Genomic DNA, 12,120 nt, shown 5'->3' with positions numbered 1-12,120 from the left:
GGGGGGGGCGCTGCAGGAATCTGACACACACAGAGAACAACTGGGCTGCTCCAGCTTTAATGACTGATGGAAACAAACAGAGCTACCAGAGGACAGAGTCTACTTTATCACCTTATTTTACAGCCTGTCAGACACCATTGCAAGCCAGAGAAGACGTGCCCTGCTTCTCCCCTCAGTGGGGCAAACATCATCATTCAAATCAGAAGAGCCAAGAGGGTGAGGGGAGAGAAAAGAGGAAAGGAGGGAGGGCAGGACAAGTGCAGAGACAAAAAAGCAAAGGAGATGGAAGCAAATATGAGAGTTTGAGCAGGAACTACCTTTCTTGGGCACTTTCCTCCCCTCCTTAACTGAGCTGTGTTTTTTAGTGGCTCTATGGGTGCTGGCAGCTTGAGGCACACGGGTGAGGTGCACGGGGAGTCCAGCGGCTGACATCAGAATAGCCGTCATGCCTACAGTGGGTACAAGGTCAACATGCAGGAAGGAAACAATGGGGAAACACATTCATTACCAAAAAAAGCCTTCAACCTTTCAAAGGAAATTAAAAACACCAACAAAAAAAAAACCAAACCAAAAACCACCACCAAAAAAAAAGAAGAGAAAAATCAAACAGAACCCAAGCCCTTGAGCACAGGGGATGTCAAACAGCCAAGAGGCAACAGGATTAGAGGCAGGACAAGGATAGGATTCCAGAAGTTTTTAGAGGAGACCAGGCAGCAAGTTAAAGCAGGGAAATGTGGGCATGAATCTGGCTCAGGACCCTCTGAGCTGCTGTGTGAACATCACTTTCCTCAGGGCTTTAGTGCTCCTCAAGCTTTGAGTCTGCTGCGGTGGAAAGTCCTCCCACTCCAGAGCCCTGGAAGCAGCCCTGACCCTGGGGACCTGAAGGGTGAGGGACATCACTTGTAACCCCTGAAGGTCCTGCTCCCCCTAAAACTACATGTTCCAAAGCTGTCCCACCAAGCTGACCCCCAGAGAGCCACTAACTGCCCTCCAACACTGCCAGGCTGGGCTGGGGCTGCACTGCTCAGCTCCCCTGCCAGCCCAGCCCCCTTGCCCCTCTCTCTCTCCCCCCACCCCATCTCCTCCCTGACACTCCAGTTTTCCCTCAGCACCCCCATTCTCCCCCTCCCCCACCCCAGCCAGCCATATCCATGGGATGCAGTTTGTTAAAGCTATTGAATCATTAAAAAGGACAGCCATTCCCTGAAGGTAAAATTGGCACAGAGAGCTGATCATGCTGATCTAATAGGATTTTTGCTTGGGAAACACAGACCAGTTACAAGTCAGAACATTTCTAAGGTTACACTTTGCTTTTAAACTCACAGCCAAGAGAACACCTGCCTCTTCTTTCCCAACAAGTGACTTGCAACAGGCACCAACAGAACTAAAAAATAAATGCTTGTGGTCACAACCCAAGAGCAGAGAACCTAAAAGTCAGTGTTTCCCCAGAAGTTTTGATCAAAAGACCATGCAAAGCCACATCCTAATGTTGTGGAAATCCTTGCCATCCTGCACAGTGATCCACAACCAAAACAGATTTTTCAGGATTTGCTATTGTCAGGCATCTGTTCAGCTGGGTTGGGAAAGGAAAATAAAAGAGCACTTTTCTTCAGGACAAACATGTCTTGCCCACACATGACTGAAAATGGAGCCATGGCAGGAAGCAGCAGCCAGCTTTGTGAGCAAGTGGCAAGACTATTTTCTGCCTCAAATATGCAAAGAGTCAAGAAGCTGCACCTTGTGACCAGAAATCCCCTGTGCAAAGCCTGTGTCACTGTCCCACGAGCAGAACCACCCCTACCCAGTGCCCACTGCATTTTGCTTCTCCTTCACATAAGGTCCAAGCACAATTAATATTCCAGAACCTGTCCAAGTCCTGTCTTGATACACAAAGTCAGATGCTTTAACTAAGATTTTCTCATCCAAGGACCAAAAGGTGGACAGAAGGGAGTTTCACAAGGAAAGGGGCACAGATGGATACAGTAATTTCCTCAGGGTTACTCAAGAACCTTCGGCAGACCTGGTCCAGTCAAGACCCAAGGCACAGTGAAACCACACACTTCCAGATGGAAGCAGGTGACAGCAAACCAGGCAGCCATGGATCACCCTCATGAGCTGCCAGCATTGTTGATTCAGATCTGAGGTGTAGCTCCCCAGTTCCTGGAGGCTGCAGGGCCAGAGGAGGATCTTCAAAGCATGCAAGCACTGAGTTAGCACCCCTCAACCTGCTGACAGCACCACGCTGTCCCTCAGGAGAGCCTCTGAGGGCAGTACAAGCCTGCAGGCCTCTTACTGAACAAGAGATCCAGAAATTTCACAACCAAAATAACTTCCTTTAAGCCTTGAACTAAAGACTGCAAGACTATTGTCTGCCCTCAGCAGTCCTTTGCTACTCCCAGAGAGCCTTAAGGAAGGCTTAAATGTTCCCATAACAAAAACTACTTGCTTTTTGAATGGAGCAAACCCAGCAAGAGCACCGAAGCTGCACACCAGGCAGGTACTTTCCCCCTCTTTCAGCAGGTTAAAGGACAGTCAGAGGTATTCCCAGAAGAGCAGGACCAATTCCCACCTATCAGAGCCCAGAGGAACATCGATTTTGAGAAACAGGGAAGATGCTGGACCTCTCCATGGCTGGCAAATGCAATTCCCCAGAATTAGTGTGGAAAATGGTGAAAGCTGCCTCTAAGAAAATCTGCTCCTAAGCAGTGTGACAGCACTGACTGCAGAGACTGACATTTGAAAAGCAAGTCCGAAGACTAACAGGGATTATCAACCACCCACACACAGCTGACTGATAAGCAAATGCAAAATTCATGTCTTCTTCTTAAAAGATCAATACTTCTTAAAAGATCAATACCCTCTTGCTAATATTAACATGCAGAGCCCATTTAAAAGAAAAAGAATGTCAGAAGCAGAGGCTGAACAAGCAACTGCAGGCTCTTCATGTTGGAGGACAAAATGTTGCCTTCAAAAAATCAGACCAAGTATAGCTCAGCTGAGTTCAGCTACCCTCTAACACAGCCCCTCTCACACCTGCAATAACATGTCCAGAACAGCCTGCCAACATCATGAATCATCACAAAGAAAATAAACAGTTATTCCAGAAACTTTCTCTCCTTTTATGAGCTGCAAATGCACCTACAGCTCCACACTGAGGTGCAGCAGAGGGCAAACGTGGGACCAGGAGAATTACCCCAACCAAATGTTCCATGGACAGTCTTAAACTGGCCAAGAAAAGGTAATTTTCCACTTTTACCTTTTGCTGCCTTTGGAGAGAGACACACAATGAACCATCTTTTGCATAATGTAAACCATTCAAAGAGGTGTTACACTGATCTTCTGGCTCCTCTCAAACCCCAGCAGCAAGGCTTCCTTGAAAACTTAATACAATACTGGAAATCTCACCATCTAACAAGCCTCCCACAAGCTTGGAGGTAAGACTCCCCAGTAAGGGATCTCCTCTGACCCCAGCCTTCCATAGGAGCCTGTGTTCATACAAAGTGCCAAACCAATACACAGACAAACATCACATCTGTGGCTCCTTTCTCCAGTGCTGACCTGTGGGCACAACAGTTTCAATTCAGGACTTGTAGGCATCTGTGGAGTTATGTCAGGAGCATATGTGGCCCTGGACAAACTCTCACCTAAATACACAAAGGCCAAACTCCACCAAGATAAGTTTGCTTAGACCAAGACTGCTTTGGACACCCTTGTGTTCCTGCAAGAGTTCCTGCTGCTCATTAGCTACCCCAGGGCTAATTTAATATGTTCACACTTTCCACTGGGTTTCATCCCTGCAAGGACTGCAGGAGGGAAGAGACAGAAAGCTTTGCAAAGGATCCTTTGGCATCTGATCCAATCCTATCCATGTGTGCAACAACCACACTGAGAACTGCCTCTCTTCCCTTGCTCAAAGCATCTATCTGGACAGAAATATAACATTGCTGATTCCTTGTGGTAAAATTATTTTCACTGGAGCAATGACAACATCCACCAGCTTTTCTCAGCCTGCCATGTAAATCTGCCAGGGGCTTGTGTAATATCCTGTGCAGAAACTGAGCATGGTGAAAACACCCTTGCATCATGTAGCAAGCACTGAGCTCACACTTGTTGACACTCCCAGCCAAACACATCCCCCTGGTCACTGGATCTGTGTTTGTCCAGACCTCAGACTGGTAAAGCCTTTGGTTCCAGTCCTGGGTTTAAGCAGGTAGAGGGGAAAGGGCAGAGCTTAACCTTCAAACAACAGATCTCAGAAAAGCATTGCTATTTGTATCATTATATCCACCACAAACAACAGATCTCAGAAAAGCATTGCTATTATCACTATGAAATATCACTATGGTTAGTATGTTTCAAACCACCCCAGCTCTAGGAACCATGCAAATGAGGGACACTCCGTTTCATTTAACAAAAAAAGCTCATTTCCAGCCTTCATCTTAAAATAGTATCAGAAGGGCCTTTGTATGTCCACCCCCAGACCCAAGGCACACCAGCTAAACTCCATTATTACTGGGGGATGTTAGTCCAGCTGATCTTTAAACACCAACACTGTGGTTCCACAGATGGCTCAGAACTTCTGGCACTTCACTGTACCAACCAACCACTCAGAGGGAAAGGAAAAGCTTAAATGACAACTTTTCTCATGCACCATGAAGTATTCAAGTAGCACAAAGCAAGGAAAAATAATTATTTTTGGGGGTATAAAACATGATTTTGAGGTCAGCTTCATGATTGCTGGGATCCCAAGTGGTGCTTTTAGAAGACAGGCTTAAAAATCCTTCACTCAAAACCCCAGGTACTCATCACACCAACAAAACCTGCCTTCTCCCTTGGACCCACAGGATCCCTCATCTCCTCTTCATCCACCAGAAGTTCCCTCTTTATCCCAGAGATGGACCTGCAGCATTTCTTGAGGTTGCCCACAATCTTCAGGGGTTTTTTCTCTCCTGCTTCAAACCAGAGCCAAAGCTCCTGAGAAGCACCTCAGGACAGACCCAGGGTTATGAAACTTCTGGATATGATTCCCAGAATAAAGTCACCTTCAGTTGAAACCAGAGGCTTCCCTCTGTCCCACCTTATCAGGGAGCCTCTGGGTCCCCAGCCTTCCCACCACCCAGCTGGACTGGAGGAACAAATGGGGCCCAGCCTGTGTTAGAGAATCACCTGAATAATAAGTAACTCAAACAACATCTGCAGGATTTTAAACAAGAATAAAATACCACTTCCCACAAGAGGTTCTAGAAATAGAGAGCAGAGGATAGAGGTGTCCCTCAAGACCAAGCCAATTAATGTTCTGATAAAATCTGGCCTTTTTACCAGAACTCCACCGCTTGCTTTTTACCAGAAACATTCCTAGAGATTTCTTTCCATTTCACTTCCTAATTAGCTTGTCCAGATCTTTCCTCTGCTTCTATAAGATTTTTAAGAACAGGCTCAAGTTCAGATTTTTCTCCTCCCTTGCACCTCTGAGGTCTCTCACACTTAGCAGAAGGCAGCACAGCACTGATCAAAGCTGTGTCCTATGAAGACCTGGATCTGAAGGAGATGAGATACTGGGAGATACTGGAAGCTGCTTCTGCTCTGCCCACACTCTGCCCAGTCTATTCCGCTCTGCACCCTCTTGCAACTCAGCCTGCCTCTTCCTAGCTGCCTGGTAAAGAGCTAAAGATTATTAAAATTTCTAATTATTCCCTCTTTTGTGACCCCCAACAACAGAGGTATCAGTGACAAGCTTAACCTTTTCATTTTATTTTACTAAATGCTGGTAACTGGCTTATTCTACTGAACTCTCCTGCAGCACTTTTGTACCTAAAGGTGTAAATGGACCCTGCATATTCACCTCTTCCAAATTAACAGCATTTGCATTTGGAGAAGGAGAGCACCCTTAATAACATGAACAGCCTGGATTCAGCAGGGCTCTTCAGTTCTTTGCTGTATTTACCTTTGTGTGATTAAGCACCTAATTACACAGTCGGTACTAATAGCCAAGGGATGAAAGTCAGCGCTTTTAAAAGGAGTTCTGCTCAGGACACCCACCTAGAGGAGGTCTGAGCTTTGACTTCACACCTCATTTCCACAAAGGCTGCTTTGCTAACAGGGAGACAGATGGGCTGCGGGCTGTCAGAGGACCCTCAGAATCAGCCTTTGTGCAGTTCCCACTTGGCTGCAGAGACAGGCAAGACACAGTTTTCCACGTGGCGGTAACACCAGGTGACTGCAAACATCAATCTTGGGGATCACTTTTTAGCAGGGCAAAGCCTGTTGGCTTGGGAGGAGACCAAGCACCATCACCTTTCCCAGGTAACCAATGGTGGTAACCATTTTCTCTAGGAGCAAGAAGTCTCCACTTGCTCAGGAACAAAGTTTGGCATCCAAGGAGCTAAAAACCTCAACAGACCAAACATGGACAAAGCCAAAGGAAGGAGAGGGCTAACAGGCATTCTGTAGTGTCTGAAATGGGTACAGAAAAGCCCAGAAAATACCACACATTAGGTCTATTTCTACTGATCTACCCCCAGGTTACCACCTTACAATAAACTTTAAGGGTGTGGGAAGAGGGAAGCCATCAGCTCTCAGCAGAGCACCCACCTCCCCAAGCACCACCACACCAGGGTCCCACTGGTTGGTGCTGCAGGAGTTGGAGCAAACACTTCCCTGGAAAGCTGTGGGTGTGAGTGGTTGTTTTCCAGGAAACACCAGTTCATGTGTAAGAGGCAAATCTACTCTGAAAAGGAGCATGGAAAATTGGCACTTTGATCCCTCCCAGACACATTTCTCAGGTGTATTTAGCCTTGTTATTTGCAGGTTTGGACAACAACAAGCAACCCTGTATTCTGCTGCCACAGGAGACATCTGATTCAACTGCTGACCCCTCCTTTCCCCAAGACAAGGCACGACAATCCTTTTTTAGGCTAAAGACCATCTGAATTTTTGTAATAAAACCATGTTGAAATGAAAATAAAATCCCATGGAAAACCAAACACCATCTCACACCACTCTTCCCCCTTGACTTGAAAAAGAAGCAGCAAGTAACAGGTAGTGCTGATCCATGTGCTCCCCCCCCACTACTTGCTCACCCACACCTACAGGAGATGAGTACCCAACCCACAAACAAACCCACTCATTTTGAGATCCTCAGGACCAGCACTGACAAGAAAGCAGCTACTAAGTTTTCACCCTTCCATTCTCCCCCAAATTTGCCCTCTTTGCCTTTCTGAAAAGTCACTGAGCCTAAAACCCTGAAAACAAGTCACATTTCAGGCTTTGCCTAAAAATCTAACACAGGAAAGTTAGTAGCACAGAAAAGCTTGTGGCTTGTTCAGGTAACCCTTGGGACAGCATAGGCCAAGCAGAGCAAGGTCCTTACCTGCCAGGGCCTGGTTCACCTTGCTGGGCTTGGGCATCTTGACTGGGAGGTTCAGAGCACTGGAGAAAGAAAAGAACAGTGACAAGAAGTTGAAGAGCTCAAATCAACTGCTACCAAACCAGAAACACCTCAGCTACAATCTACTCCCTCCTGAGGGCCAGGGCCCTAAATGTATTAACAGGAGTTGATGGCCCAGATGAGCCCCACCTGGGATCCCCACCCAGAAACCCTTTGCCCACTAGTCCAGAAGCTCCACTTAAGGAGCCCTGGCCTTGCCAGAGCTGTCTTGTAGGTCTTTTTATCTCCAAGGACTTTGTGCTCTGTTGTAGGTAGCTGGCTCTAACCCCATCTCCTCCTGGCTGGGTGCTGGGTCTGACCCACCCACCCCTCTTGCTGAGGCCTGTTGGTGGACCCTGTTGTCAACACCTTGCCCTGATCCTGTAGTGTAACCCTGCTCCCAAAAATCTGAGAGATGTTGGACCTCCCCTCCTTCTCTCCTCTAACTGAGCAGCCAAGGAGGCAACACGGTGCCTGAGCCATCCCTCCACTCTGCATGTGACTGATACTGAAGAGTTTGTGCTTTCACTTCCCCATGGAAGGTAAAAATATGAGAGAGCATCAAGCTGAACCTTCTGCTCTGCCAGGAAAGCAGATGAGCTGTGGGGGACCCCAGGGTCTTTACACCTGAGGTTGAAGAAAGCAAAACCAGAGCTGCTCTGGAAAGGGGAAAACACTTCAGGGAGATGGCCAGAGAAACTCTCCACTCTCCTGCACTGAAAGGCTTGAGTCCAAGTCACCCAGGAGCTAGAGCTCTCAAGAAGTGGGAAGAGCCCTTGAGATCTGCAGAGGTAAATAGATAAGTAATTGATGCATTTGCAATTGAGTTTTGGAAGCTGTGAGGGCACTGCAGATAAGACTACATCAGCCTGGTGAGCGGCTGATCAGCTGCAAGGCAAAGGGTGTCAGCTCTGACAGCTGGAGGCTTTGAGCCAACTGATGTGATGATGGAGAAACCAAACACTTCTTCTTTCACGTGGGCAAACCACATGCATCTCCAGTCAGCAGCACCTCGGCTAACAAGGTGGTGGGACATGGGCTGGGTCACATCCGTTGGGCACCATGTCAGTGTCCCAGCAGGGCTGCCACGTGCTGGGACTTCCTCTACATCTGCTGGTGACATCAAAGGAAAGCCACACTGCTTTGAGGTACCTCTGCCACCACACTCACTGTACATTTGCAACCACAGCATGTGGAAGTGTCGCAATGCCAAAGATGGTGCAGGAACGTTACCCGCAGCCTGCCCGGGGTCTGAAGAGGGTTGTTTTTGGAGGTGGAAGGGGAAGAGGTGACAAGGCTGTGCCTCAATTCTGAGAGCAAGCTCATCAGCAGCACCAACACACATTTAGTCCATATTTCAGCCCCCAGCTGCTCCAGTATCTCCACACCAGCCCTGGCTTTCTGGGAGAGAGCTGAGGCAGGTTGGTGGGGCCATTGGTCAGGGGGATATGGAAGAGCTTCAGTGCAAGCAGAGAGATGAGTGGGAGCCACCAAACCTCTGCTGCCCACAGACCAGATTTCTAACCAGTCAGTGCCTTTGGCTCCCAGCCAGACATTCAGGCTGGGCTTGCAACACCTGAAAGGCAATGCCTGGATTCCTGAACATTTCCTGGTATCAATTCCTCCTCCTGGGTCTAATTTTGGTGTTCCATTCCCTGCAGCTCCTGCTCTCCTGCTGCTCTGCATGCTGGAGGGGACTGACTGCAACAGGGGTCACCAGGTTGTGAAGAAAAGGATGCAAATTAAGTAAGTTGCTGTCCTCAAAGATGCAGCAAGAAGATCCTGGTAAGACTTCCCATCTCTGGTTCCCAGGCAATTTGCTACGGGGGCAGATTGATACTTCAGGATGAGAAAACCACTCACTGCTCCAGAATTTCAAGATGTTGCAACACCAGAAAGACAGCAAAGCATGAGGACATGTGGCTTCTGTGGTTGCTGCCATCTCAGACACTGGGCAGCCAAGTTTGAGCTGAGCATCACCTGAACCATGTGTACACCACCTCCTAATGGAGTAGAGGTGGGCAAGTCTGGGGCAACCCACCGTCTCCACTCAGTACAGCCCCTTCTTCCTTCCTCTCTCCCCACACACCAGCCAGCAGGCCAGGCCACACATTCCTGTACCATGGTGTCTTGGTAACCTTATGGATACCAGGCAATGCTTCTCCTCCCAGATCAGGGCTCCATCCAGTCCTGCCTCACATTAACACCAAGTGCTACCACAACATCCAAAGGTCTAACCCCTTTTCCAGGGCTAATCACAGAATGGTTTGGGTTGTAAGGACCTTAAAGATCATCTAATTCCAATCCCCATCAAACTGGGTGCATGATGACACAATGACCATACAGCAGCTTCTCTCCTACCTTTCTTCTCAAGAAGATGCCAAAGCCCAGACTGAATCCCTCAAGAAGAGGACCTTTGGTGTGCTGCTTACAGCCACGTGGGCCTGTGGTTTTGCCCCTGGCACCAAGGAGCTTGCTCAGGAAAACCACCCAGCAAAAACCATGCCAGCTAACAGGCAGCAGGACAAGTCACAATGGGTCCAGTGGAAACAGCAGAGCCCCTCCTTGCCACCCCAGGTGTGCCTACAGATGAAGGATGCAAAGGAGGAGAGGGAAAAGGAAAGGCCCTGCCCAGGTTCTGGTCCCTTGGTTACACCTCCTGATCCTATAAAGCACTGGCTGTGGGTCATTCCCCATGGGAGATCTGAGGGTACAGCACCAGACCCTTCCTAGGAATACCACAATACTATAAGCATCCTTCCCTAGGCCCCAAGACTCAGTCCCCACACATTTAAATAAAATCCACCCCTTCCAGGCTGCCTGCCTGATTTACAGACACAACCTAGACCAGCATCCAAAACCAAATAAGCTCAGAGGAGGCAGGAGAGCTCCAGCAGGGATTTGTTTGGCTGGGACAGTAATTCATATATCCCCCAGAAGATTGCTGCCTGCAGCTCCACCTGCTCACATGACAAGCAGGGCACTCCTTGCCATGCTTCAGGAGTGTCCTCCTCTGTCATGAACCAGCCCAGTGCAGGGGACAGAGCAGCTCTTGCCCCAGGGATGGAAGCTTTCCCATGCAGGGTGGAAAGGATCATGCTAGGAGGTGGCTGGGAGCTGAGCTTTACTTCACAGATCCAGGGAATGGCACTGATCTAAGGACACTACCCTTGCCATGGCACCCTCTCATCTGCAGATCTCAGGGCTGTCTGAGAGAGAGACTGGATTCATTAACTCTGTTGAACACACAGGAGGAAAATTAATGCACCGAGAAGCAAAATAACTTGCCCACATATATTTAATGCATTAGCAGCAGAGCCAAGGATATTAGCATCTGTTTAAGCCTTGGCACTCCTCTCTGGGTTTTCCAGTGACTTTGACCCTCTTGAGAGTATCAGGAAATTAAACCTGCATTTTGAAATGCTTGACTCCACCTTCTCCCTCCCCAGCACCCACCCTCCAGCAAGCAGGAAATCCATTTAATTGCTGCCAAAGCCACAGCAGCCCAGACCTGCCTGCACTACCAACAGCCCATCCTGGGGGCTGTTCCTGCCTGCATATTAGAAATAAATAACTGTCACAGCCACACAGGGAGCTAGGCAGCTTTCCAGGATGAGCTATACCTCTTTTTCAGCTCTGCAGGAGAGATGTTTGCTTCTTTGCTGCCATTTTTAGCTGTGTTTCCTAAAGAAACTGAGTGTATGCAACTGCAATGTCTTTCAGTCTCTCTCTAATAGCTTTTGAGCCTTTCTGGCAGTTGCAGCTCAGAGAGGCAGGAGCTGGGTCATCCCTGCAAGCTTTGTGAAGATAAGCAGTTTTGTAAAAGCAATTAATCTGCCAGGGCTGCTTTAAAGCCAAAGGCTGAGGGCTGGACACAACACAACCTTTATTAGACACCAGAGGATCCACCATAGCATGGTGCTTCCTTCCCTTTGGCCTCTGAGCATGGTGCCAACATAGGAATTGCACATCACAGCTAAGAGGAATGAGCAGTGCTGGACACAGAAAAAGCCTTGGTGGGCTAATTAGGGCAGGATCATTAGTGCTTTGTCAGCTACACTGCTGGGTGATGCAGGAGGAGATGGGCACCAACCGCAAGGGAAGGGGAACTAACCACCACACCAAGCCCAGCCCAGAGGGGGAAGGCAGGGAACCCAGAGGATAAAATAACCCAGGAATGTTCTGAGCTTCAGAATTAAATGAAGCACATTGTTAGACTTTGCTACTCAGGTTTCTCCTAATTCACAGAAATTAGGGTATTTTCAGCTGGAACGTGGGTTTCACAAGCTCTGAGACTGTAACCTCAGCCAGGAACAATTACACCCCCCCAGAGGCATTTCTGACTCCAGCCCAGCACAGGGTGACAGGGGAACAGCCACCTCGAGCTGTCACTGGGGCTGAGAAAGTCCCTTTCCCAGAGCAGGCTGGCAGACAGAGCTTGTCCTCCTGAGTGTGTGTCCATCTGGTCAGAAGGAAGGAGAGCACACAACTAATCCCAAAGGACTGCAGATCCAGACATCATCCATCATCCATGAAAAGCCAGCAATGCACATCTTTGTTGTGCCCTTCCCCAGGGTCTCTTGTGGGTGAGCTCCACCCCCCCCTCCCCAGAAGCTACTGCTTCCCTCCAGGCTCAGCATGGCCAGGGATTGGATCTGTGATCCACACGTTGTTCCCACAGTGGGTATGGAAAA

At 48.6% G+C, this 12,120-nt stretch overlaps 1 protein-coding gene across 1 annotated transcript in view; it reads right to left on the bottom strand.

Annotated features, from left to right (window-relative positions):
* Positions 1-12,120, bottom strand: part of DTX2 (deltex 2, E3 ubiquitin ligase) — a 30,501-nt gene that overhangs the window by 9,962 nt on the left and 8,419 nt on the right. Inside the window, exon 3 of the mRNA XM_010006026.1 lies at positions 7,370-7,428. Within this exon, the coding sequence (XP_010004328.1) occupies positions 7,370-7,428 (59 nt within the window). The remainder of the gene's footprint in view (positions 1-7,369; positions 7,429-12,120) is intronic.

This window comes from Chaetura pelagica, unplaced genomic scaffold (assembly GCF_000747805.2).
Source record: "Chaetura pelagica isolate M959 unplaced genomic scaffold, ChaPel_1.0 scaffold49, whole genome shotgun sequence".
NCBI lineage: Eukaryota > Metazoa > Chordata > Aves > Apodiformes > Apodidae > Chaetura > Chaetura pelagica.
Note: the sequence above shows the minus strand (reverse complement) of the source record. Positions and strands in the feature narration are given on the sequence as shown.